Source organism: Zootermopsis nevadensis, unplaced genomic scaffold, assembly GCF_977971745.1.
Source record: "Zootermopsis nevadensis isolate Lab colony 2312 unplaced genomic scaffold, Znev_1.0 Znev_ptg000046l, whole genome shotgun sequence".
Lineage (NCBI taxonomy): Eukaryota > Metazoa > Arthropoda > Insecta > Blattodea > Termopsidae > Zootermopsis > Zootermopsis nevadensis.
Window position 1 is genome coordinate 107,441 of NW_028259178.1, and position 27,337 is coordinate 134,777.

General features: G+C 39.8%; 1 protein-coding gene across 3 annotated transcripts in view; it reads left to right on the top strand.

The window, feature by feature from the left end:
* Positions 1-25,201, top strand: part of Grip163 (gamma-tubulin complex component 6) — a 103,764-nt gene extending 78,563 nt beyond the window's left edge. For all 3 annotated transcript variants that reach the window (XM_087360800.1, XM_087360801.1, XM_022082464.2), the window contains 9 exons: positions 753-1,048; positions 2,422-2,641; positions 4,822-5,053; positions 8,640-8,832; positions 10,597-11,164; positions 17,433-17,801; positions 18,604-18,984; positions 21,349-21,641; positions 24,833-25,201. In XM_087360800.1, coding sequence (XP_087216926.1) covers positions 753-1,048; positions 2,422-2,641; positions 4,822-5,053; positions 8,640-8,832; positions 10,597-11,164; positions 17,433-17,801; positions 18,604-18,984; positions 21,349-21,641; positions 24,833-25,124 — 2,844 coding nt within the window. In that variant the 3' untranslated portion in view covers positions 25,125-25,201. The remainder of the gene's footprint in view (positions 1-752; positions 1,049-2,421; positions 2,642-4,821; positions 5,054-8,639; positions 8,833-10,596; positions 11,165-17,432; positions 17,802-18,603; positions 18,985-21,348; positions 21,642-24,832) is intronic.
* Positions 25,202-27,337: the final 2,136 nt, after the last annotated feature.

A 27,337-nucleotide genomic window follows, 5' to 3' on the forward strand; every position in this document is an offset into this window, starting at 1 on the left:
TACCATAATTTGAATGTTAAAAACATGAATTTGTGTTTTACTTTTACTCTCTATGGAAAATAAAGAGACTTGTGATGTCTCCATGCTTAATCTAGGGCCATATCTTATACTGTAGGTCTTCTTTTGAGTTCATTTTTAATGTAATCTGACATATGAACCTAAAATCACAGCCTGCCTTCTGTAAATGTTGCTGTTTCCTTAGCATCTGAAAGTCTGTAAAAATTATTGATAATTGATTGTAATAAGGTAATGTACTTACAAAACAAAACAGAAGGTTTATGCTCTATCCATCTTAAAGTTTTGTGAGCCTTCTTTAGGCATGTTCACATCCCTTTTGAGTACCTGTTAAAGTCTGCCTGTCTCTCTGTCAGTCAGTTTGTGTAAAACAACTGCACAGCACAGAAATCAATTTTCTTTAAATTTCATGTTGGAGAACTTTGCAAAACATTGTCAAGCCATTATTCTAGTTTTAATTTAAGTGGTTGGCACTCCTTCATATTCAGAAGGTCCTGCATTCAAATCTCGGCCCGGAGACCGGCTATTCTGGCCGATTTTTTGTGGTTTTCCTCTGTCCCAGGCACCTTAAAGTAGGCCATGACCACATCCTTCCAAATCCTTTCCAGTCCATCGTCATGCTCCCATTTGATGCTATATAGTCTCAGCTAGTGAAGAAGCGTCATTAAATAAACTACAGATAAATAAATATACTAATCACCTCAAATCTTTCACGGAATACAATTTGATTTCTTTAGGCTCTGTGTGGAAATATATGTTCGTACCTGCACTTCTACCGCGCGGCTGTGATGATGTTACCAGAGGACCCAGTGCTCACACGTCTGCTACAACAGGTTGATGGACTTCACATTCAAATGACATATTTAGGACACTTGTATAAAGTGCACCCTAGCACAAGACAAGATGATGTCACGTTGCCTGAAGGAGTAATGCTGCTGTCTTACTTGTACGAAGAAATCTGCAAAGTGACTAGGAAAGATGTTGCCTGCATCCTGTATTCTGCTATGCATTCATGCTGTCAAGTATATTTCAGGTAGGAGTGCAGGATGGTATATACTGTGCATTACAGATGATATTTCACTTTTATTTCATGTAATGAAGGTATTATACACTGTTTATCCTATCAGGATGGAAAACAACAAACCCACATTTATCACGGGATAGTACATTCCTCGAAAGTTGTGTGTTGAGTGAATCCGTATTGCATGAACTTAATGTTGTGTACGTTTAATGGTAATATGGGAACATGGCCATGCAAAGTTAAAGTACATAAACACAAATATAACCAGGCTCCCTGGTAGCAGAACCCACAGATCGAACACCAAAGCCCGCCAATGGCCACGATCCTGAGCCAACTCCATCCATTTTCCATCCTCACAGCCCACCTCCCAAAGATATCCTACAACCTCCTCCTTGATCTGCCCAGTGGTCGTTTTCTAGAAGGCTTCCCTACCAAAATCATGTCTGCACCCCTTGCCTCCCCCCCCCATGCGTGCTACATGCCCAGCCCATCAGAGCCACCTAGATTTCACTATCCTCACTATGCTAGGTGACCGTACAATCTACGCAGCTCCTCGTTATGCAGTATGCTAAATTCCCCACGTATTTCATCCCTCGTAGGTCCTAATATCCTCCTGAGCACCTTTTTCAAACACTTGTAATCAACATTCTTCCTTCAAGGCGAGACACCATGCAAGACAACAGGCAAAATTATTGTTTTATTTATCCCGATCTTTTGTGTTTTGGATTGTAAACAAGATGATAACAGTTTTTGAACTGAATAAAAACAAGCTTTTAATTTCAATTTGTTATTCTTCTGAGATACTGAAATTTTTAAACACTTTCAAACAAAGAAATGCAAATAAACTGTAATAATATTTATTTATAATGGATAATTGGACTTCAAAATGAAATATCAATGGAATGTCTGCTGCTGCTCTCTTACTACCGTGTAACTAATCTTGAATCTTTATTTTCCCTTGTAGTTCCATAACTTAACAACTTTTCTTTACTTCATTGCCGCTTTTACATTTATAATTTGATCCACAGTTCTATCATAGGGCAATATAATAATCAGTAAAATTTGGGAAAACAATACTACGTAAGTTATGCTGTGGTGACAGCATAAGCAAGGCTGAGACTGTGGGTTCGTGTACTTTCTATGATGAAGAGGGGGCAGAAGACACAGGAGGAAGAAATCGCAGAATGACAGTCGAGCTGAATACTTACTCTCTCAAATATGCTCAATAAGACATATTAAGTTGGTTGCACAGATTGTTTGAGTTTATTTTCGTTCGTATAATCAAATCTGCGTCGGACAAACCTTCCGTGGGGGAGGGTTTACTGTATTTACTAGACGCACGTGATTCAGATGTTTGTGATGCCGAGTGGGCTTTGTAATTTCAGCTTCGTGCAGAAGTGGATCTTTGAAGGATTGTGCCAGGATGCGTACACTGAGTTCTTCATACAGGAGCAGCCCGACCTCATGACCTCTCGCGAGCGAGAGTACTGGAGCCGTGGCTATTACATGATCAAAGAAGCTGTGCCAGGATTCTTGCAAGGCTTAGACGTTGCCATCTTCCAGTGTGGGAAGGCTCTAAACCTTCTGAAACTATGCAACCCCCAGGTAAAAATTGCATTTAAACTATGGACAAGTGATCTCTGAAGTTCAGGTATTTATGCCAGATATAATCACAGCGGTGCACATCACCTGCTTGAGTTTTTTTATGTGAACAGATTTACGTCTTGCAACATCCACTGTTTATGTGCTCCTTCCCCTCACTTATGAGGTTAATTGCGTTCCGTTTGCCTCTTTTTTGACGAATCCAAGTAATGGATATTTTTACTCTTAAACAACCGAAGATGTACACAGTGATCAGATTTACCATTAAAATTATTTGATTTCTCTGTATAAAGCAGCAGAAGATGGTGAAAAGTTTACAGTACCTTTTAAATTTATTTGTATGTAAACACTGGAAATATGGGAGTGACCGAAGCGCTGTTTGTATCGTAATTCTTCGTAGTTGTTGAACTCGGTATGTCTGAATGATGAAACGTTAAAACCAGTCGCTGTCTAATTTCCATGAAATATTTAAATGTCGTTAATTTTTTTTTCCGAAGGCGTAGATGTAAGATGCTGAAATTATCTGTGGAATTAGGTCCTTGGTAGGCGATTTTGTATGAAGCATTTTCTCTATGGAAGTGTCCTCTTGCAGAGCAGCTGTGTAATGGTGGTAGTTTTAGGAAACCTTACATAAGTGAACTTACGTATATTCAATGAGGTCTCCCATATGGTGTTCCCAGTTATTAGTGTTTCTGTTTAACAGCTGCATACCAGCCTCCACACAGAACCAGAGACATTTACGTTTGTAAATAATTTAACTGTAAACTGTCTTTCAAAGATGAAACTCCTGTATGATGGAATCTGTTGCAAGCAGTCATGATTAAAGAAAAAAGCAAAGTGTGTTATTTCTGTTAATTTCTAATAAACTTAATATGATATTTTTCCCTGTTATGTTGGCAGTGGGACTACAGTGTAATTTGGTTTATGTAACTAGTTGAAGCGACTACATTTTCACATTGTAAGACTGCCATCGAAAGTAGTTATGTAATGTTATGTGCTTTTTATTCTTTTGAGAAGCATTTTAATATTTTTCTAGTGTTCAGTTTTGTGAATCCAATGGTTTCGTTTATCATGGCTAAGAGACGTACTATCACGAATTCTGAAGTTTGAAGGCTACCAGTGATAGGCATTCTTTCTTCTAAGAAGAAAGTATTAAAATAAAAGTGACAGTGGAACCACGGTTCCGGAGAATTAGACGTAAATACGTCTATACGGAAAGGAAGTTTATATATTGGCTTTATTCTAAATATTTCCTTTATACATGCTTTACATTTAAGTAACGTTTGATTAAGACTTTGCTTATTTAACTTGAATTAGTTACGCTTAAGATGGGTCTGTAGTAGCTGAATGTAATGTAAAGTAATGTAATGTAATGAAATGTAAGGTAAGGTAATGAAATGTTTTATAGGTAACATCAATGCTGAGTAAACAATTGTCGTTTCCTAGGCAACCAGGTTACACTTTTTCCTTTCCCTTTTTCGTTCCTCTTTTTTGCCGAATGACCCTTCAATATAGACGTATTTACGTCAAAAAATTGTGATCCATTATTACCATAAACAGCGATAACAGAGTAACCCTGTTTTAAATTAGTACTGGCATGGAGGAGAACTGTATTAAAGAGAGCATGATTTATTACTAGGCCTACACGTGTAGAGGTATGAACCTGAGATACAGACCCAGAACAGGGTACTTCTATAATAATCAAGGGTGATGGTGAGGGCACAGCAGAAGACAGCCATCTTCATACTCACCGTTGTGAGAACCTCAGATCCTACATAAAATTGTGTGTGTTCTTCAGATATGGCAGTCTGAGCTTAGCATACAAGCTGGACAGGCTTTAACCTCATAAAGCTGTACAGCTCCATGTAACATCTCCTGGTACACCATTGTGGTCTTGACGCAGGTTACATTAAACGCGTCGACCTTCCTTTCCACTCGTCAGTCTTCATAGCACTGTTTCTGGAAATCCCCAATTGGTTTCATTTGGACTGAATCCACTCCTCATGTCCTACTCTAATAGTGTCTGCCGATATCCTTCCCGACTGCCACCAGTTGCCGGGGTCTTCCAGCCTTAATCAGTTGCCCACTCTCCAATCATGGACATTTATAACTCTTACAGTTGCAGCACTAATGTCTTCTCTTTGTGCCCAGACATGTTACAGCGTGCGCAATGCGTGTTTCAGGACGCGTTGTGCGTGGTACTACAGAGTGGTTACCCGGCTGTACGATGCTGTCTGCACACTGAAGATCTTCAGCAGCTGGAAGCAGAATGTCTGAGTTACGAACGCGGAGCGCTGGCTGCATGTGGAGAACCACTTGAATTGCACCATTATTTCCAGTCCATGAAGGAGGAAGAACATGCGTTTGAGCAAACCGTTCAGACTGCCCACCAGGCCTCGCTCCAGAGGCTCAAATGTGAGTAGCGCAATGCACTGAACGACGTCTTGCAGTTTTGTTCGTCCTTTATGTACAGTGCATGTTACAAAGGCAACATCTGTGTCCAGCTGTAATAGTTCATGTTTGAAGTTGTCGATTGGATTTTATCATACTTGCTTTGGGGAATATATTCTTTGAGCACTGTGTATTAATGAATTATGATACAATATACATAGTCAAGACTCATATTGTATTGATAGGGATCATGCTCCTTTGCGATTGTCATTTTGCCTGACCACTCTGAAGTCTCAAGGTAAGACAGGCTGTTTGTGGGAACACAGCCACAAACGTGATTGTGGTGTCGTCAGTTGCTCGGCTCCAAAGAAACCTGTTGCCATTTAATTTTTCAGAGGCAAGACTATTCAAAGGTCATATGATTTGCCTTCCCATTGTCAGATTTCATTTTTTCATAGTGGTCAGTATGAAGAAGACTTGTCTTCTGGGATTTTGCGACATATTGTCTGGTAAAAGTTTACCACCATTTCAGAGGTTCTTGCTGCCTCCATTATCAGGAAGACTCATCACGCTGATGACAGAGGCAGCAAGTACCTCTGAAATGGTGGTAAACTTTTACCAGACAATATGTCGCAAAATTCAAGAAGGCAGTCATCATTGCGCATTCAATATTGTTTAAATCCCGTGTATCACTACAGAACTGCATCGTACATTCAGTGCACAAGCGAAAGGATGAGTAAGAAAATGTGTATGTGTTCCCAGCCATACAGAAAATTATCGCATTTCATTTTCATGTGTATGAGGTCACAGTACACTGGCACATAACTTGAGGCATGGTGACCGTTACTAAACATCCTGTATTATGGTGTATTCAGCACAGCAGAAGCGTGCTGGCAGGCGTCTTGCTGCCGCTCCACATGCCAAATGTCTCTATGTATTGTTTATTTTCCCATCATACCTATCAGAAGAATTCTTTAGGATTTTATTATCCAGAAAATATTAAGTGATATAAAAGTCATGAAGGTTTTCATCATGTAGCATATTAAGTTGATTACTTCATCCTTTAGGTTAAAAACTTTTATACTTCATGTTTTTGCATCCATACAAATGATTGTCAGACTCAATATTTCAGAATTGATGTTCAGAACTTTGTAAATTAGAATTACAGTAGTTTTTGAACTGAAATGTCCTTAATTTATTCTCCTAAATGTAATATAAATGAGCTGGGTAGCTCATTCAGTATAGTGTCTGACTGCAGACTGGGCGACCGGGGTTCGATCCCTACCAGGGGCGGAGGATTTTTCCTCTAGCCTCTGTATCCAGACCGGCTCTGGGGCCCACCTAGCCTCCTATCCAAGGGGTACCGGGGTCCGTTTCCAGGGGTAAAGTGCGGCTGGGACATGACGTTGACCGCTCACCCTATCTAGAGCCCAGGTTAAGATTGAGTAGGAGCTATACCTCCTCTCCCCCAACCGCCTGCATGGCACAAAGCAGTTCTGCTTTACCTAAATGTATTGTGAAGTTTATTTCTCTTTATTTGTTTCTTTCCAGATACATTTGGAATCATTCTTGAATGATTTACCATGTAGTTATATTATAAATCTACTATTGTGTTGTGTATATGTATAAATTTTGTACATGTTTTGAGGATGGTGAAAAGCGTGCATGATATTTCATTGGTCTCGTAATGACTGGGAATTGAGTTGTTTAAATCTGGTATGTAGTATTGTAACGATGTAGTTTGTAGTGTTTGAAACCGACTCGGTGGGCTCACGTTAGTGTGCATTTGTCAGTTTCTTGTATATTTTGTTGCATGAAGTGCTTGAAATTAGTGCGTAATGGGGAAATTATGTCAGTCCATGTGTGCCACGCTGGTCTAGCGGTTAGAACGCTGGTCTTGTAATCCTGGGGTCTCGGGTTAGATTCCCGGCGGTGCCCGAATTTATAACTTGTGTTGGGCAAGGCCGTGGTCTAGGCAACACGGAGTTTTCCTCCGTGGCATCCCAACAATTACTCCATTCACACACAGTAGAAGGCAATGGCAAACCACTTCTGGATCATCTGCCAAGAACGTATATGAACAGGTCCCAGTCCGAGGAAAGGATGGAAGGATCCTGTTCATATGGACCTGTCGTCACACAGAACACTACAAATAAAAAAAAATGTGTCTTTATGCATGTGTGATTTTTGAAACTACAAAATGGATTTTGATGATGCTTTTAGAAATTGTCAGGCACATTTAATTTTGCTTCATGAAAGTGCATGCTAGTCTAGTATTAAAGTCTACCTGCATACAAGAATAAGTACATGTTTTATAGATGACATTGATGTTTACAACTTTTATTTTACTCATTTCATAATGCACTGGAATAACGAATACAGTGAAACGTCTATCCATCGTTCCCGGAACTATCGTTTTCCCGGATGCATCGTCCGTTTTGTTCGGTCCCGAATACATCCCATATAAAATAATGTTACATTTTCCCGCTTCTATCGTTCCTCGAACTATCGTTTTATCGCATCGATCGTTCAAAAATCTCAGTCCCGGCCCACAATTTTCCCGCAATGATCGTTTCTGAGAATTTAAAATGCTGGGTTTAGAGATAAATTAATACCGAAAGACGCACAATGTTTTTGGAATAAACAGTAGCGGTAACCTGTTATGTCGCCCAACCAGCACATTCTTTTGGAATGAGGGTCAGCGGTGCAGGGGTGATAGTTGGAGTCAATGGCGGTGCTCATTGTCAGAAATTTTACGATTTTAATTATGGTGCACTCATATTTCGTTCCAGCGATGCCAGATGGCATGTGCAGTGTGAATTTCTTCACAAATGCTTTTATTATAAGTACAAAGGAAAGGCGAGCGAAACTTTTTCATTCTTCTGGTTCATATCGTGTCTTCTACAGCTACGTTTCGTTGAGTTCGGCAGTAATAGTATTTCCATTCTTACTGTTATAGTCCGCGAAGGTTGTTGGAGCCGTGAGGAAGAGGGAGAAACGACGAATGCGAGCCCGAACTTTGCCGAGCTTTGCCGAAGCACACGCTGCATTGGCAAAAGTGAAGTCGTTCTTTTATGCGCTTAATATTAGTGAACGTGACGAAGAAAGCATTTTGAACGTGGAAAGGGCGCTGTTTGGCCTAAAACGTAAAGTTTCGACAAACCAGTTGTCCATTAAAGACTTTTTTGGTAAAAATAAGTAACTTTGAAAGAGAAACATTGTTTTTTTTTTTAATTTTTAATGCTTTCCCGCATCTATCGTTTTCCCGCATTCATCGTTTTTATTTCCCACCCCCGCTGAAAACGATGCATCGAGGTTTCACTGTATTTCACAAAACGCAAGGAAAGGTAATTTATGACAGTGTGGAGTGTTTTATCTGTAGTTTGATTAGCTATGAAACATTAAATTTGTCTCTGCAATAGAGGGCGTATGCATAATTTCAGAGTGCACATTTTGAAAATGTGTACACCACTGTAGTAATCATTTCAATCATCACTTGGATTCTGTAAACATGCCATTCACTGAGACATCTATACAGTACAGAACCTGGTGCATTGCGTATCAGACGTGGTCCGTATAATGTGGCTGTTGTCTTGGCACTTCATTACAGTGGAGCATGACATGAAGGCCTCTAAGGTGCTCAAGGAGAAAAATGCGCAGTTCGCTATACTGAAAGAGCAGATGGAGATGGCAGAGGCACGTAAAGCAGATGAGAGAAAGCAGCGCTTACAGGAAGATGAACGGTTTGCGCGAGAAGCAGCACAACTAGAACAAGAGACAGCTAGGAGAACAGAACTGGAGAAGTGAGTTTAGTCTTTAGTGGGGTATTACTTCTTCATGTTCATTAGGTTATAGATTCAAATATTACCCCAGAGAACATTTGGCTTTACTGTGGTATTTCATGGTTTTGCCAAATACCCCAGTGAGATTAGACTTACACCGTATTATGCCGCCGACATTTCCACGCCCAATACAATTCGTCGCCATTCATAAGCATTCAGCCGTCTGACACAGTTACTGTTTGGTTGATAAAAGGTTATGAAGTAGACTAGAAATCAGTGTAGTGTAGAACAAGCAAAAGTTCCTTCTGAGGGTGACTCGTCATTTTATTATTAGAATAATTATTTGGCTGGTGTCCACTATGTGGTATTTACTAGATTGTCATAAGGTCATGCTCTGCACAATGTTTGACAGATGAAATAAGTAGGATGGACGATATGGTACATGCATAATAAGCACACTGAAATAAAAATTGCCCCAGACACTCAGTATAACAGCTATTTATAAAATTTTCTTGCAGATGCACACAACATTTAGAGAAAGCTTTAAATCAAACAGAATATGTTAAAAAACACATATATTGACATTGACATTTATTGATTCATTGGTACTGACGCTGTTCCACAGTAGCAGGGCAGAATGTTTTGCTTGACTTGCGCTCTTGGTTTGCGGTTGATAGGGGATGGGTTTTCTTTTCCTTTGTGTTTTATTCATGAGGTTTCTGCCTCAAAAGAACTGAGGCCATGCATGACCATTGGGTACATTCCCGTAGTTCTTTGTTGTGAGCATCCTTTACAATCCTTCGCAACTCCTATCTTTTTCCCCGTCTCTGTCTCGTACATGCTGCAGCGGATTTTGTAAAGTGTGAATCATATTGACGATGGCTGTCTTCTGGTTTTTTGTACCGTATACTCTGGTAGAAGTTTACTGATGCTCCAGATGTCCTTGTTGCCTCTATCAATAGAGCCTGATGATAGAGGCAGCAAGGACCTCTGAAACAATGTTAAACTTCTACCAGACTACACAGCACAACAACCCAGAAGACAGAAATCTTCAGACTCACTGCCATGAAAACCTCAAATCCTAATATGTGGATCATATTGTTTAATGATTATTTTTTTTACAAATTTTGTTGTACTGATTACATTTGTCGTGGCAGGATTGATTTTTATTGCATTAAACTGATATTCATTAAAGTGAAAAGTTTCTTTCATAAAGATATATAGTAAATTGGTGGGATCTGGAAAAAAAATTTGTTTTGCCGTTTGTTAGGATGATAGTTTGTCGTAATTCCATTAAAAATGCAGAAAATTGTTAATATTTGTGAATGACAGTAAGAAATCTTAATTACCTACATGACTTAAGAGTAGATTAAATTCATACATACCTTCTGTTTTCCCATCTTTTGTTTAAAAGTATAAAGATTAAAGTGCTTAATTTTTCATGCTATATATCGTGAATCTTGTTCTCTCACCCTAGATGAATGGTAATTAAGAACAAAATGTTAAGTAAAATGTGTTAACCTAAGAGGGGCATAAGGAGAGGCATAGAGGCCCAGCTACATTTGTAGTATAGAGCCACGCAAGACGTAATGTTAAAACTGCGTCTGAGACTCTACTGCTCCAATCTTTTTGAAGGTCACGATGTGGAAAATATATGTGGTTCTGTTTTGAGTCATCAGTTTGAAATGGTACTTGCTCCTTTCTATTTGTATAATTTGATTAGCACATTCTTCCTCATAAACATTGTCAAGCGTTCTACGTATGCCTTTACCTATCTCTTTACAGAGCTGATTTGGTGCGCTATTATTCAGTTCTCACTGATGTGGCAGAGAAACGCTTGCAGCATGCGGAGTGGCGTATTTCGCGTATGAAACTGCAAGAAAAGAGACTGGAAGTGAAGTCTGATGACACAGAGCCCGTGACAACCGTATGGAGACCAAATAACAACAATGACTTTGAAGATATCAACAGCAACCTGCCTGTGTTTAACATAATGCACCTTGAAGAGACAACAAACACCTGTGTCAACACTCAGCACAGTCCTGAAGCAACGAACACGGCCAGGAAGATCTCTGATGTACAGAACAACGTGGAAGAAATCAACACAGAGTTTAATATAAACAACTCTGGACTTGATACAAAGAACTCTAGTGCATGTGTGACTCGGGGCTACGACAGCAAGGTTGACATATCAGCAGTCATTGAATCAGTGAGTCAGTCTTCTATGAATGAAGATCCTCAGATTGATGAACATATCACAGATAATAAGAGCAGCAGGGTATCAGATTCTGAGTTGAATAGGAGAGATGTGGACATGCAATACGCTGAGGTGCTAAGTGTCGTTTCAGTGGAGGTAAGTTTTGCTAATTTGCCTGTTGCTTTCTGTCAGTATTGAAACTTGGTCTCTTTCTGAAGGGAAGAAAAGAATTGTGGGTGTTTTGGAACAGGGTGCTGGGGTGAATATTTAAGTCTTAGATGTCTAAATATTCCAAGGGACTGGGAGTAAAACAAAAATGGAGAAAAATACATAATTAAGAGCTTCAGAATTCATACGTTTCACCAAATATTAAGTAAAGTTTATCCTACTACACGCCATGTAGGCGTTTGGGGTGAGTGGAGGTATAGCTCCTCTCTTCCTTGACCTCGGCACTAGATGGGGGGTGAGTGGTCAGCATCACGCCTCGGCCGGCTTTACCCCCGGGAAAGGACCCCGGTACCCATTGTAGAGGAGGCTGGGTGGGCCCCAGAGCCGGTCTGGAGGAAAAATCCTCTGCCCCCGTCGGGGATCGAATCCCGGTCGTCAAGCCCGTAGCTAGTCACTATACTGATTGAGCTATCCCGGCTCAATTCACCAAATATTATGTTTATCAAATCAAAGAGGAAGAGTCTGGAAAGACGTAGCAAACATGGGAAGGTGAGAAATGCACACAAAATTTTCGATCGTCGTGATCACAAACAATAAAAACAAAAAGTTACCAAGTGATCATTCGTTATGGATGCCAAGTCTGATTTGAGGGATCTAGGCAGTCCAGAAACTGTTATTATTCACGTGGGTACGAATGACTTAAGATCAACGAGGAATTTGGACTTTGTAATGGGAGAAGTGTGTGCGCTGGTGGCTACAGTAAAGAATAAATGTCCGAACTGCAAGCTTGTCCTGAGTGGAGTGCTAAGGCGTAGAGAAGTGTCATGGCGGCGTATTGGTGCTCTTAATGAGAGATTAGACTGGGTTGCAAACGTCCTTGGAATTACATTTGTTGATCCGAACAGCTGGATACAGGAAGGGGATTTTGCTGGGGATGGACAGGAGACGATTAAGACAACTGTACGCTAGAGTTAGTGGACTTGATGGTGGAGGAGCAGCACGAAGGAAGACGTGACACGTTTTGGTGGACGGCACTCACAGAACGAGGACAACCAGGGAAACGCGGCATTCATCAACTGGAGAACGGAAGGCTTTGCATGAAATAAGGGGAACAGAGACGAGTAAATTGGTGAGTAGGGAAATAGAAGCTAGGGCAGGGGCAGAAACTTTAACTTCGGTAGCAGCATATAGGGTTGAAGGCAATTCGTTAGTGGTGCTGCAGGTTAACTGTAGGAGTATCTATAATAAAGCCTTAGAGCTTTGGAATTTAGTTGACACGTATAACCCCGATATTGTTATAGGCACAGAGTCTTGGCTTAAAGAAGATATTAGCAATGCTGAAGTTTTTAGGACAGATTTTACAACTTTCAGGAGAGATAGGTCTGCCCGTGGTGGTGGGGTCTTTATATGTGTTAAACATTTCATTGCCTTTACGGAGTTATGGGTAGATGAGGATTTTGAGATGATTGCGGTAGAAGTGAAAGGAATAGATACAAAATATTCGTGGGAAATTATAGGTATATGCAGAGCTCCTAACGAGGACATGCGAGTTATTGAAAGATTGGCAGCACGAACTAGTCATTTAGTAAATTCTACGAAGCGTAGCATCATTGGAGGTGATTTGAATTTGCCCTACGCAGATTGGAAGGGAAACGTGGAAGGTACTAGCAGAAATCAGGCATTTATAAATAGACTGGTATGAGAAAAGGGGTACACGCAGGTAGTGGATAGGGCAACCCGAGGGGATGCATTGCTGGATGTTTACCTGGTCCGGCCTGAAAGTTCGCTCACCTCTTGCAGCATCGTACAGGGGATCAGTGACCACAGTGGGGTATTATTAGAAGTGGAATGGGAAGAAAAAATCTGTGAACCGCAGGTAGAAAGATTAGTCCCCGTGTACCATAAAACAAATGTTTTAGGATTACAAAACTTTCTTTGGGAAAATTTTAAATTATGGGCTGGAAATGGTAGTAGCGTAGAAGAGATATGGGAAAGTTATAAGGATATAGTCTTCGAGGGTATCGATCGTTTCGTACCTCAAAGAATCCTGAGTAAAAATCCGGATCCGGAATACTATACCAAGGAAGTGAAACGTCTAAAGGTAAAGGTGAGGAGGGTGTATAATAAGAGGAAATCTGGAGGGCAGTACCAAGCGGAGCTGAAACGGTTATCCAAGGAGTTGCTGATAGTAAAAAAGAAGGCTCAGGAGACATTCTTAACTTCGGTCTTGCAAAGCGAAGGGAGAAGCTGGACAGAGTTTTACAAATATGTTAAAAAACGTAAAGGTAATAGAGAAACTATTCCTGCAATCAAGGGCGTTAAAGGAAACCTCATCACAGATCAAATAGAAAACGCCAACTCCCTAAACGCTTATTATGCATCGGTATTCAGTTGCGATCGAAAAAATCCGCTAAATAACCAGCTAATCCAATCAACAGATTCAGATAAAACGTTTACCATTAGTATCAATATCATAAGGAAACGGATATCAGCAATCAGGAGAAATAAATCCGTCGGACCAGATGGCATTCCCGGGGAAATTTTAAAGTTAGGTGGGGAAGCAATGATTCCATACCTTGCGCGTCTGCTGGAGGTAACGATGAACAACAATTCTATCCCAGGGGACTGGAAGAAGGCTATAGTGGTTCCTATTTATAAAGGGGGAGATCGATCGGTAGTTGGGAACTATATGCCGGTCGGTTTAACCGCAGTGGTTTGCAAGCAAATGGAGCACATTATAGCAGGTTATCTAAGGCAAGTCTGGGAAAGGAGTGAGTGATTATATGAGGGGCAACATGGGTTTAGACCTGGGTACTCATGCGAAAGTCAAGTAGTCACGGTTTGTCAGGATGTTGCTGATTCATTGGACGAGGGAATCAGGACTGATGTGGTTATAATAGATTTCTCAAAGGCATTTGATTTAGTCCCACACGAGTGGCTGATTACAAAAATTGCTGCATCCGGTGTGGACTTGAGGGTAGTGTTATGGGTGAAGGAATTTCTCTTAGGACGTTCGGAAAGAGTGAGAGTGGACGGGCAACTATCTCATGAAGTCAGGGTAACGTCAGGAGTGCCGCAAGGGAGCGTATTAGGTCCCTTGCTATTCCTAGCTTATGTTAATGATATTTGGAAAAACATTGATTCAAATATACGGCTTTTCGCTGATGATTGTATAATATACAGGAAAATAATGGATAGTAGTGACATTGATAAGTTACAGACAGATTTGAATAGATTATGGGAAAATGAAATGAAGATAAATCCAGGTAAAAGTAAAGCAGTCAGCTTCAATAGAGCTAGGGTGAAGGATAGGCTGAGGTACTTTTTTGGGGATCAATTAATTCCAGAGGCAAATAGCTTTAAGTACTTAGGAAAACTTATTCGCGGCGATCTAAGCTGGGCAGATCATGTGAATTATACACTAATTAAAGCATGGAAGGCTCTCCATTTCGTAATGCGTATACTAAAAAAGGGAAATAACAATACGAAACGTTTAGCTTATACGTCGCTAGTGAGACCGATACTTGAATATGGAGCTGTGTGTTGGGACCCTTACAGGGAAGGACAGGTAAGAGCCCTAAATCGGGTGCAGAAGAGAGCGGCTAAATTTGCAAAATACACTAACGAATCTGGTTGGGAAAAATTGGCACAGCGTAGATTGATAGCCCGAATGTGCGCCCTTTTCAAAGCATACACGGGGGGCCGGGCTTGGAAAATGATAGAGGATAGATTACTAAAGCCATGCTACCTGGGCAGGGGTGATCATAGTCGGAAAATTAGGACTAGGAAACAAAGAACGGATGTAGGCAAATATTCCTTTGTAAATAGGACCATAAGAAGCTGGAACCAATTACCTCCAGGCGTGCTAGAGTCTTTCCCCTGTAAATTAGGCACCTTTAGAAAGAGGGTCAGAAAAGTAGTTACAAGCAAGGGGTTATTAAGAGGGGATTAGATGGTGATAAGGGAAGTGACTGAGTCTCCAAGTGATGAAGGGCTGTAGTTCTTTGGGATAAAATTTTCATGTACTGAGGGAGGACTTTTTATTTTTTATTCTACTCTAAGTATAGCGATTAATTAGTGGATGTGTGTTTTGTATTGTGTGTCAGATGTTTTATTTTGAGTGTGGTATGTTGTATTGTTGTGTCTCATTGTATTGTTGAGTGAGTGCATCAGTTCATGACGTTTGTAATTCATTACGGTTATTGTCTTATGTCTAGGTGGTATTAATTTTTAAGTTAAGTACTTTAGGTTAGATGGTTTTGTAATCTAAGAGTTGGTTGATTTTGAGTGGGATATGTTGTGTTGATGTATCTCATTGTTTTGTATCTTATTGTAGGTCACTGCCACCGGGTATAAACCCATTTGCAGTCAATAATAAATAATAATAATAATTTTAAGATGGATCTTACACAAATAATGCATAAGGGCATGGACTGGATTTACTTGGCTGGGGATAGTATTGAGTGGTGAGCTTTAGTGATCGCACTAAGAAATGAAGATGGCTGTCTCCTGAAACGTTATTTAGTATCTCCCAGGCTACATGGCACATCAACCCAGAAGACAGCCATCTTCATGTTCATACTTGTTGCTGTGAGAACCTCAGATTACAAGAAGAAAAGGAATATTTTGTTAAATTATCATCAGCTTTTCAAGAACTGCTGCATGAAGTTAGCTAGTTTAAAGCTATCGAATGAATATGGCCTCTAACAAGAAATCTTTGTACATTTTTGTGCACATTCTGTATAATAATGTTAAAAAAATGGTAAGTTTTTCAATGTCATCGTGGATAATCAAGAGTCTACTATATATTTCTTAAAATGTTTTATCATAATGATAACAGTATCCTGTTTTGACTAATAGATTTTCTGTTCAAAGTTCATGGGTATCATTGACTCATTCAGTAAGTTTATGTTAGTGTAGACATGAACATTTAACTCTGTCCATTCATTGGATCTCTAAAAATAGCCAACAAGTTTTCATTTCAGCTTACTATTCCTTATTTTATAATGTTTGTGCCTGGTGTGAATGTCTTGCAAACTTATGAGGTGGGAACACCACTAGAACCACTGCTAACATATTTACACAGGTTCTTGATATTATGGTTGATAAATAATAGGTTATCGAAAAATATACAACTTTTATTCAGATACATTTTTATTGGTGTATAAAACAATGAGATTGTGGTCTCACAGAATCTGTACTTAGCTTTTTGTTTGATGACAGTAAATAATGAATCATTAGCATGCAAAACTCATGCATGGAAATGGATCACCACGTAGATTGCAGCAGCTGAAGTAAGCATCATAAATATTTCCTACAAATTATAATCTATTTGGAATAAGAGTTGAAGTAATAAGTGACATTTTAAGTTCTTAAGAAATATATGTAAGGCTTTACTGATGTAATAACAACAGGCATTATTTTTTACCATAAAAAAGGGGTTTGTGGCTATAGATTACTTATCTGTAGGTCCGCCATTAATGTGTCTCTTCATTAGTGTATCTGAAATTATTAGGAAGCTACAGTCTCTTCAGTGGATATTAGGTACGTGGTATTCATGGGTAGAGATAATTAGACTCAGTATTAAAAATATATATTAAAATTAGCCGTCAATCACAATATAATATGATTAAAAGATTAAAATATCATTTTACGTTCCCTATCGAGTACTCGATTTACATGTGGAACATACACGACATGTTTCGGCTATATATAGCCATCATCAGGTGTTATGTATATAAACTTATCACTGAATTACTGATTTTTTTACTGATTTATTAATGATTTTAGGTTTTCATTTTTTCTTATGATGTTCTTGTCCTTTATATTGTTTCTCCATTCGTTGTAGTATCACAGGTCACTAATATGTTTGTATTTCGTATTTCGTAGTGATGTCAATGTTTTGTATATGGACCAAGAAGTAATATCGTATCAGTATTATGAGGATCGGAGATGTACTGTACTGTATTGGATCGTGGCTGGTTACTTATAATTAGACTCATTAAGAACTTGCTTCTGTCTGAGATTTGAGGTTCTCATGGCATTGAGTATGAAGATGGCTGTCTCCTGCAATGTTACACCATGTATTCTAGTAGATATTGACTGACATTTCATAAGATCTCTGTGGAGGCAGTAAGCTCCTCTGAAATCTTGTTTGACGTATACCAGACTTCACAATGTAACATTTCAGAAGATGATCATCTTTCTCTTTTCTTGATCACAGAGTATGATGCAGTTACTTCCCTTCTTATTTCAGATCCTGAAGCCAGAAAGCTTTGCCACTGATGATGCAGAGGATGCAAACAACAGTATGTCCTTTGAAACAACCATTTCAGAATCAAAAACTTATACTACACTGCCAACGAAAACCAAGTTTGTCTTGAGTACGGAGCCTGACGAATTAAAACAAAACAAATTTCTTGTGACCGGTGGGAGGACTGACACGACATTCAGTTACAGACTGCATAAGTCTCTGGATGATGCTCCACTTGTAAACGTTACGGACGGTGTGATGCGCCCTGTAAAGGATTCGACGACATTGTCGGCAGTGGATGTGGGCGGTGCCGACATGTCTTCCATTAACATCAACTTGCAGAAGTCCATCCTCGTTCCGCTAAAGATTCAGGTGATTGCCTTCTCCTCTTGTTGTATGATGATTTTTAGCATTAAAGCGTCTTTAACTTTCGGTGTAAGCAGCGTTCTTTCCTGTGTTCCTGCCTCAGAATCAGATTCATTTGATTTATAAGGAAAGCCGAAACACCGTAACTTGGGACTCTAGAAAAGAAGGTACCTGCTACTAATTGTATTGTAAATTCTTTTTAAGCCACTGAATTTAATACATATGTAAATATTTAAAACATGGTATTCCATAATTTTGTGAAGTTAGCAGTTTTTTTTTTTTATATAATAAGATGGCTGTTTTCTGGGTATTGTGCTGTGTGGTCTGGTAGAAGTTTACCGACGTTTCAGAGGTGCTTGGTCTCACGAGAAATTCATTGAATGTCAGAGGTATGTTATGGTATCTTTAACTGTTTTAGATAAAACCTATAGTTTTCAGTTCTCTGACATGTTGACTTAAACTTCGCTGCATTCAAAGTACTTGCAACATGATCTTTTGTGTAGTAAGTACAGATATTTACATCTTTTCACATCATACTACTGGTATTAATTTTTGTTGTATTTTTCTTTCATCATTATTTCTAATAAACGTTTTATGATACTGTAGTTGTATGCATAGAGCTTATATCCATTGCATTTATCTGTCACATTAGACAGTTTCATGGATATCTTTTATAATTACAAATTTATTTTATTCCGATGCTATAGTTCCCGTTGGTTGATAATATCATATTTCTCGTTGTGCTTACTTTATGGGAGTCATATAATGTAATGATGTAGTGTTCGTGTACCTTTTCTTCGTAATGCAGATGAGTCTAGTGAACAGCGCCATGCTCAGGTTCTTCTTGCAAGATCAGGGGCTCCTCTCACACCTGCACAGCCTGCGAAATTACTTCTTTCTGTTGGATGGAGAGTTTGGGCGGAACATGACAAGTATGTTGTTTGAGCGCGTGTACCAGGTGGCGTGCCCGTCGGATCTGTTGAACTGTGTCGCGCTCAACTCCATCCTGTCCAAAGCTCTGACACGTCCGGACCCCAACATGGACAGGCTGAGTTTCGGTGTGAAGTATATTCCGCCGCACTTCTCGTATTCTTCGCCGCTCTTGCTGGACTGCATAGTGCTACAATACAGGATGGCCTGGCCCCTCAACATCATTTTCACTGAGACAGCTCTCCAGAAGTACAACGATGTGAGTTGTTGTTGGTTTTTTTATATATATATATATATATATAGATTGCCCAAAGCAAGATCAACCTCCTAAATGCTCTCCTTAATGTATGTGTGTGGATCGGGTGCTCTGTCTGAGTGTCCTTTCCATTGTAAGCTGCCTTCATGTATTTATATGAGTTCTTTCCCTCTGGATATTAACGTAACAGACTTAAAACACTCTAAAATTAAGTGCTGATAATTTAAATGTAATTATATGTGAGATTTGTCCACCAAATGATTTGTTTGAAAGTTTGAAGATTGACTGGGCATGATATTTTTCAAATGCATGCTATCTGCTTACAGTGAATTTCTGATTTTAAGATCCTTATTCTAAGGTTTTCCTGCATTTTGTATTTATTCTTGATGATCCCAGCCATAGCTGTGTATAATATAATACATTCTTTGCCCTACTTTAAGGTTTCTTGATTAAAAAAATTAAATTTGCTTTTGTACATGAAATCTGGACTTGGTTCAGTGTTCTTTCAAAAACTGCGGTGGCAGGACTGTAACAGTGAAGCATGATGTAAGACAGCAGAACAGATTAGGATGCAAATTATATGTTACAGGTAAAAAACAGATCATTTATTTTAACCTGTGGATGCCATTCTTTGATTTCGTAGTTTTCAGTACTTCAAACTCTTCCAGCTGATTGAAAACGTTTTCAGGTTTTTTCCAGAAAGTGTATGACGTATTTGGCCCCTCATTTAGCAGATGGGTTCATATGAAAATGCCTAGCAGATACTGGATGGGAATGTGTGATATAAAGTGTTAATAAAGGCTATGAGATTACAAACGGAAAACCTCGGGTCATAACTCGCTGCCGTGAGAACCTCAAATCCTACCTACAACAGGTTAGGTCAGTGCCGAGTGTGACTTAAAAGAAATTCAGTACAAAGTATAACTTATTCTTTGGAGACTACTTATGTCAGTTCTTTGTCTCATTGACAATGCCCAGTCCGTAGCCAGTCTCTGTTCTGACTGAGCTACGCCTGCTCACTTACTCAACAAACAGAGTACTTTATACCAACCGGAGGATTTGTTCCAAAAGTATCACCACAGGCCATTGCATACTCAGTGTGAAGATGGAGCAGTAAGGAATTCCAAAACAATAAATGTACACTTCTACACAAAGCAAGAATGAAAATGAAGAGATCGTTGAACAATGTAACCTTCTCTGTTGTCCAATAGAATAGTGTTATGCCCAGACAGTCCTTTCAGAGTCTCCATGTATAACAGCAAATTAGCAGAAAGATTTTATGTTTAGGACATTTAAAATTGTATTACAATAAGTTCTTTAACTGCTGTGAAGCCTTGGTGTAATTAAATGTGTTACATTGAATTGTATGTATATGTTTCATCTCAGAATTTTAACTGTTGGCTTTCAGAGGACTTTGTTGTGCTGTCTTATGGTTGAGTGTGCAACATACGAGGTGCGATCGAAAGGTTTCCAGACTTGCGCGTATAAAAACCCGTACACTTATCTCAGGTATTAAATTCATCCATCACCCTCAAAGTAGTTCCCCTGGGAGCGAACACAACGATCCCAGCGCCTCTGCCAAGCCTGGAAGCATCCCTGGAAATCTTTCTTTGTCAGCCTGTCAAGCACCATCTGCGATTCTGCCTGAATCTCTTCAATCGTCTCAAATCTCCTTCCCTTTAGCTGAATTTTCATCTTTGGGAAGAGGAAGAAGTCACACGGAGCTTAGAAAGGAAGTTGGGGTCGGTTCTTGCAAGATCTTTGAGCTCCTGACAAACGAGAAGTCGATTCTGCTTCTGGTCCTCAGACAGGATGCGTCGCATGTGGAGTTCTTCCTTTAGAATCAGCTGACAGGTCCCATAGCCTATCCCAACAATGTCGCACAAGTCGTTGATGGTACGACGTCGATCTTCGTAACATTTTCGGGCGTTGTGCTCGAATATGGTCGTCCAGAACGCTCGTCATCATCGACAGAAGTTCGGCCGTTTTTAAAACGTGAATGCCACACAAAAGTTTGTGCACGACCCATTGCGGACTCCCCAAATGCTTGCTTTAGCATTTCATAGGTTTCCGTAGCCGTTTTGGCGAGTCTTTGGCAAAATTTGATGCACACGCCATTCCGAAATCGCAGGAGGGTCGGTGTAATGCACTACCAAAACGCCCGTAACTAAGAAACAAATGCTAATTCGATGATGCCGGCTGGCACACTGATTCACTATGAATGTAGGCCGCACCCCCTAGCGGCAGAAGCTCGTACTACATCCGGTTCGCCCTCTATTGACACAGTCTTGAAACTTTCCTATCGCACCTCGTAATGTAAAAGTGTGTTACTGAGACAGAACAGTTCATTCTTCCCATTTCCTGCAGATCTTCGGGTACCTGCTAAGACTGCGCCGCATCTCCTGGGTGCTGGAGGAGGATTTTCATTACCTAAAGAGAGAAGCCGAAGATAAACCTGGCCTGCTGCGCTCCCCACAGTATCACCGTTTGCAGCTGTATCGCCATGAAATGACACATTTTGTACGTGCGCTTCAGAACTATGTTACTGCCACTGTGCTCCAGGCAAGCTGGGTTGAGTTCCTACAGAAGCTACAGAATGCCTGCACTCTTGATGATCTCTATAGGATACATGTTACCCATGTCAAAATGGTGCTCTTCAGGTTTGTCGGTTTTTCATTCAGTTCAGGGAATCGGGCATAGTAAACAGTATTTCATTTTGCCACTGTAAATGTGGAAATTTTCAGTACCAGCAAAAAATATTCAGTGTTGAAATTTAGGAACGTTTGTTAATCGAGTATATGCTCATGTCATGTGTAATTATGTAAGTGTTCTAGTCGATGATACGAGGGTCGCTCATTAAGTAATGCCCCACATTTTTTTTCTCAGCCAATAATGAAGATAGAAAAGTGTACTTTTACATGCTTGAGATTTGATGTTTCCCGCGTTCGTGTACGGAGTTTCAAATGATTCCAACCGATAGCGGAGCTGTAGTGAACTGTTAAAATGGCGTCTGTGAACGACTCTCGTTACAAGCAACGAGCTGTAATTGAATTCCTTGTTGCTGAAAAAGAAACGGTGGTGAACATTCATAAACGTTTGTGTGCTGTGTATGGAAGCTGTGCAGTCGATAGGAGCACCGTTGGTCGCTGGGCTAAGAGAGTTAAAGCTTCAGGAAGTGAAGAAACCGAGCTCCGTGATCTGCCGCGCTCTGGGCGTCCTGCCACAGCCACCACTCCAGACATGTTGAACCGCGCGGATGCCATTATTCGTGAGGATCGGCGCATCACAACTCGACAATTGGCCCAACAGCTTTCAGTCAGCAATGGAAGTGTGATTGCAATTATCCAGGCTCTCGCATATTCGAAGGTGTGCGCAAGATGGGTTCCACGAAGTCTCACAGCAGACCACAGGATTCAAAGGAAAACGATTTCTTCTGAATTGTTGGAGCGTTTTGATGCTGAGGGAGAGGTCTTTCTGTCCCGGATCATTACAGGTGACGAAACCTGGATACACCACTTTGAGCCAGAGACAAAAAGGCAGTCAATGGAGTGGCATCATCCTCAATCACCGAGAAAGAAGAAATTCAAGACAACTCCCTCCGCCGGAAAAGTCATGATGACTGTCTTTTGGGACAGTGATGGGGTCATTCTTGTGGATGTGATGCCAAGAGGTGCGACCATCAATTCAGACGCATACATCAGGACCCTGAAAACCCTCAAGAAGCGTTTTCGACGAGTTCGGCCTCACAAGCATCCAGCAGAAATTTTGCTCCTGCACGACAATGCACGCCCTCACACAAGTCTGAGAACCCGGGAAGAAATCACCAAATTGGATTGGACGGTGCTACCCCATCCACCCTACAGTCCAGATCTGGCACCCTCCGACTTCCATCTCTTTGGGCCACTTAAAGATGCTATCCGCGGAACAAGATTTGAAGATGACGAGAGCGTGATTCAAGCAGTGAGGACATGGCTACGTGCACAGGACAAGAGCTGGTACCGGCAAGGCATGCATGCACTTGTTCCACGCTGGCGTAAAACCGTACAAGTTGATGGGGACTATGTGGATAAATAGTATGTGTAAAGGAAACATTGATTTATATTGTCACTAAATTTGAGCCATCTTGAATAAATATGTTCTGAGGAAAAAAATGTGGGGCATTACTTAATGAGCGACCCTCGTACTTGCGTTGAGCTGCGTGGAATATAACTACTATTTCTCTGTGCAATTGATGCACGCGTGCATCAATGGCCATTTTTAGATGACCTTTGAAAAAATGTAAGATACAACAGCGCGACAAATGTCTGGTCAGTTATATCTTCTAGAAACCCCTAAAAATACTTTCGTTTCTTGAGTATCATGCGCTTGGGCAAGATGGCAGCAGAAATGAAAACCACTTTGGGTTTTAACTATACTACATAAATTAATGTGTAAGTTTAATTCTCACAGATTAATGTCTTACTGTTTTCAAGACATTTATGGTGGAATATTATATTCATATTCCGGCTAACCTCTCCTATTCCTTATGTACAAAGCAGTAAGCCTCATTCATGAACACTTAAAAAATACGGAGAGGTAGTCTTACCCATTTAAATGAAGCTAATGCTCATAAAGTTGATTTTTGCATTCCCTTAGCTAGTTGCTTTATCATTTAGAGAAAATGCATTTGGCAGTCATGTGTGTTTCAAACTGGAGTGCCAGAGAGGTTATATCTGTCTGTGTGGATTTTACATCCAGACTTGCTGAGTGGATATAATTTATGTTTGGTATTTGGTGTCCCTTAAAGTTGTCAAGAAAATCCTGTCTTTCTTCAGTTTGGTCCAATAGAAACCATATTTTACATGAAGTTCAAATCAAATTTTAAGTTGCGTAAGAATGACTCATTGTCCAAGAATTACGTAGATGACAAAAAATATACATCTCATTAAGATCTATTATTTTCATTTCAAATATCTTGATGTCATTAATAATTAATTAAATAAAAGCGAAGGTAATTTCTGACTATGTATTGTCAGTAAGTTTATTTGCAGAAAGTTATTTTTGTCAGCAGTGATCCACTCTTTTATAAAATATGAAGTTTTCATGTTAGCTAAGTGCAATAAAGATATTTTGGGCCATCAGCCATTGCAGTTTTCAAAATACATAAACAGACGATGGCTGTTTTGGGGGTTGTAGCACGATGTAGTGAGGTAGAAATTTACCAGTGTATCAGATGTTCTTGCTGCTTATTTCATCAGGACGTTGAATCAATACCCTGATGATGGAGGCAGCAATGACCTCTGAAACCAGAAGACGGCCATCTTGAAACTCACTGTCATGATAACCTAAAATCTTACTTAGTAAAGTCACTCATTGCTCTGATGAGGGAGGCAGCAAGGACCTCCGAAACATTCGTAAACTTCTACCCAGAAGGCAGCTGTGTTTGTGAGAACCTCAAATCCTACATACCCACATTCCATGATACCAAAAGTTAGTCAGACTGTGATGTGGAATAAGTCATAAAGTACAGAACTTACAGAATAGTACAATTTTAAATCTTAATTAGGTTTAACAAACGATGACGGTTGCACTAAATCCACTGGTTTTCAGCAGGTATGGTAATGATGACTTATACTAAATAGAACAATAACCTCTGAAAGGATTATAAGCCCTTATTTAAACTCTAGCATTTCATCAACAGACTGTTGCAGAAAATCTCTGACTCCAACATCAAGGACTAGTCTTTGAGGAAGTCTCCACAGGTGATCAGCCTGAATTAAAACCCTGATGTTTTGGAGGCTGCCTCAGTTTCGAAAATGTCAGGTAGCTTGAGAAGACTTTGTTGTAGGGTATGTGTGTGTGTGTGTTACAGGTGTCTCCTGAACAAGCAGTCACGTTCCATACAGAAGGCTCTACTGGATGTGCTGAAAATGATACTCAAGTTTCACGGACAGATTCATTCCCAGGCTTGGCGCCAGTCGGGCTCCTTCCAATATGAACATCCCAAGTTTGATACAATGGTCCAGATATATGGCTGCTTTCACAGCTTGGCGGTTTACACCTTCAAATACGCCACCAAGCTTGCAAACACGGGCTACCAACCACATCTTCTTGATCTGTTGCAGATGTTAAACATGAATGGCTTCTACCCAGAGCACTTGTAGAATGTATAAGCTTTCTTATCTTTTTGTCATCATTTTTTAAATGTATTATAATAAATGGTTGGGTATAGTGAAGATTACATGGTCTTTTGAAATTTGCCTAGAAAGAGCCGAACCTCACTTCTCTCCTCCTTTCTTTCTGGCAGTTTCAGTTATGGAACAACTGACCATGTAATTTCTTCTCTTCAGAATTTAATGCATTTGTGTAACAAGTAGGAATGACTATGACCAACCCACATTTGACCATTGATCTCAAAGAGATATACAGGTAAACCTCGATTTACGCCAGGGATGCGTTCCTGGACGAACCAGCGTAAATGGAATCGGCGTAAATTGAAACTCTTTTTATAATGTAAATCAATGGGAAGTCAATGACATGCGTTCCCGGCACCCAAACATTGACACCTTAAGTTCCTCAAAAACTGACTTCGCCTTATCCGTGATAGCAATTTCAGTCAAGGGAATGTTTTTTCGATTTATGTCATCCACCCATAGCAACAGTAATTTCTCCATTCTTTCTAGAAGTTTACTTCTGCTATAACTCACTTGCATTGCACTTACTCTCGTAGCCTGTTGCATTGACTGTTTTATTTTATATGAATTTTTCATTATGGTAGGAGGCAACTTCATACTTCTGCATACTTTACGACGGGTATCTCCACCTTCTATTCTACGAAATACGTCCATATTATCTTCTAACGCAATTGACCTACGCAACTTCTTAGCAACACATTCACTTCTCTTACCAGACATGGTGGCTCTTCTACAATTTATAAATATAAAACAGTTGCTACTGCAGAATAGTGGTCGAACAACAACTCAAACACAGTTTTCAGCACATTCAATGTGTCAACAAGAATCGAACAGGGCGCATTTTTCCTTACTCTCTTATCAGGATGAACACAAATGACTCACCGTGAAGAGTGACCAATGCTCACGTGACTGTTGCGCAATGTTGGCTGATTTTTAGGAGATTATTTCGCAACTACTTAGCAATGACTGCAGAAGTGACTATATTTATAATTTTTATTCAAAATCAGAAATGTAAGAATTACGATTTAGTATAAGAATCAGTACGAGATACATTGTAAAACATTATAAATAATAGTAAAATATATTTTCTTCACCTTTTGACTTGCTGGTTTCAAAAGCGGCGTTATTCCGAATCGGCGCAAATTGAAGTGGTGCAAATCGAGGTTTACCTGTAGTTAAAAGGTTGCATGGATGTAAATGGGGTCAGCGACAAAGTGACCCTTGCACTTCAACTGTTAGCTGATCTTTCGTGCATCCACATTCTTTTAATCTGCCAGTAAATCTGTGCTTACTCGAAGGCTTAATTTCTTATTTTATATTTTGTCTGTAACAGACATGAAGAAATTACCCGACTGTGATCATAAATGTTTTTATTTTCTCCCATAGCTTTCTTAACATGCCAGTTATAAACAGATACATGCACAGAATCCATGACATTATTTGCAGTCATCTCGAGAACATATTTCTCCTAAATATGGAGATCCATCTGTAATTCATAGTGAAGGTATGCCCATACTTTCTCTTGAAAGTGAAAGTGTTGTGTAAATATTCTGATTATATGTTTAAAATTGATTACAGTAAGAACTGCATAACCATGGCATTTAACATAAATTCTATAAATTGAACATGTGATGGGGAGGCCACATTCACCTGTCCAGTTCTCTGTCTGTATGTTTCATCTCCAGAACTGCTAAGCAGATTATGATTAGGTTTGGTATTAGGAGTTTTATGCTAAAAAAAAGGCAGGGTTACGCCGTGTAATCCGGGAAACTTTCCAGGCGTGCTTGCTGCTTTGGTAAGGTGTTTTTGCCTTGACCAATTCCCCTTTTTTGGTGGTTGGTTTTCATGACAATTCATTTGGGAAACAGCTGTGAAGGTGGCATCAGAGAAATGATCCTGATGATGGAAGCACCTCAAAAACTTCAGTAAAATTCTATAGATGATATGGGACAACCCAGAAGACGGCCATCTTCATACTCACTATTGTAAGAACCTGAAATCTCACATAGTTTGAACCTCCTTCATGTGAAGCTGAAATAAATGTTATCAAACATTGCTGCTGATCATAGAGAGAGTCTGCATGGCATCAAAAATAGGTCTCACAAAAATCAACAGCTCTAGTTCAAATATTTCTTAAAATGGCAGATTCGTTTAATAGAAGCAAAATTTGTTCTTGACTCTGT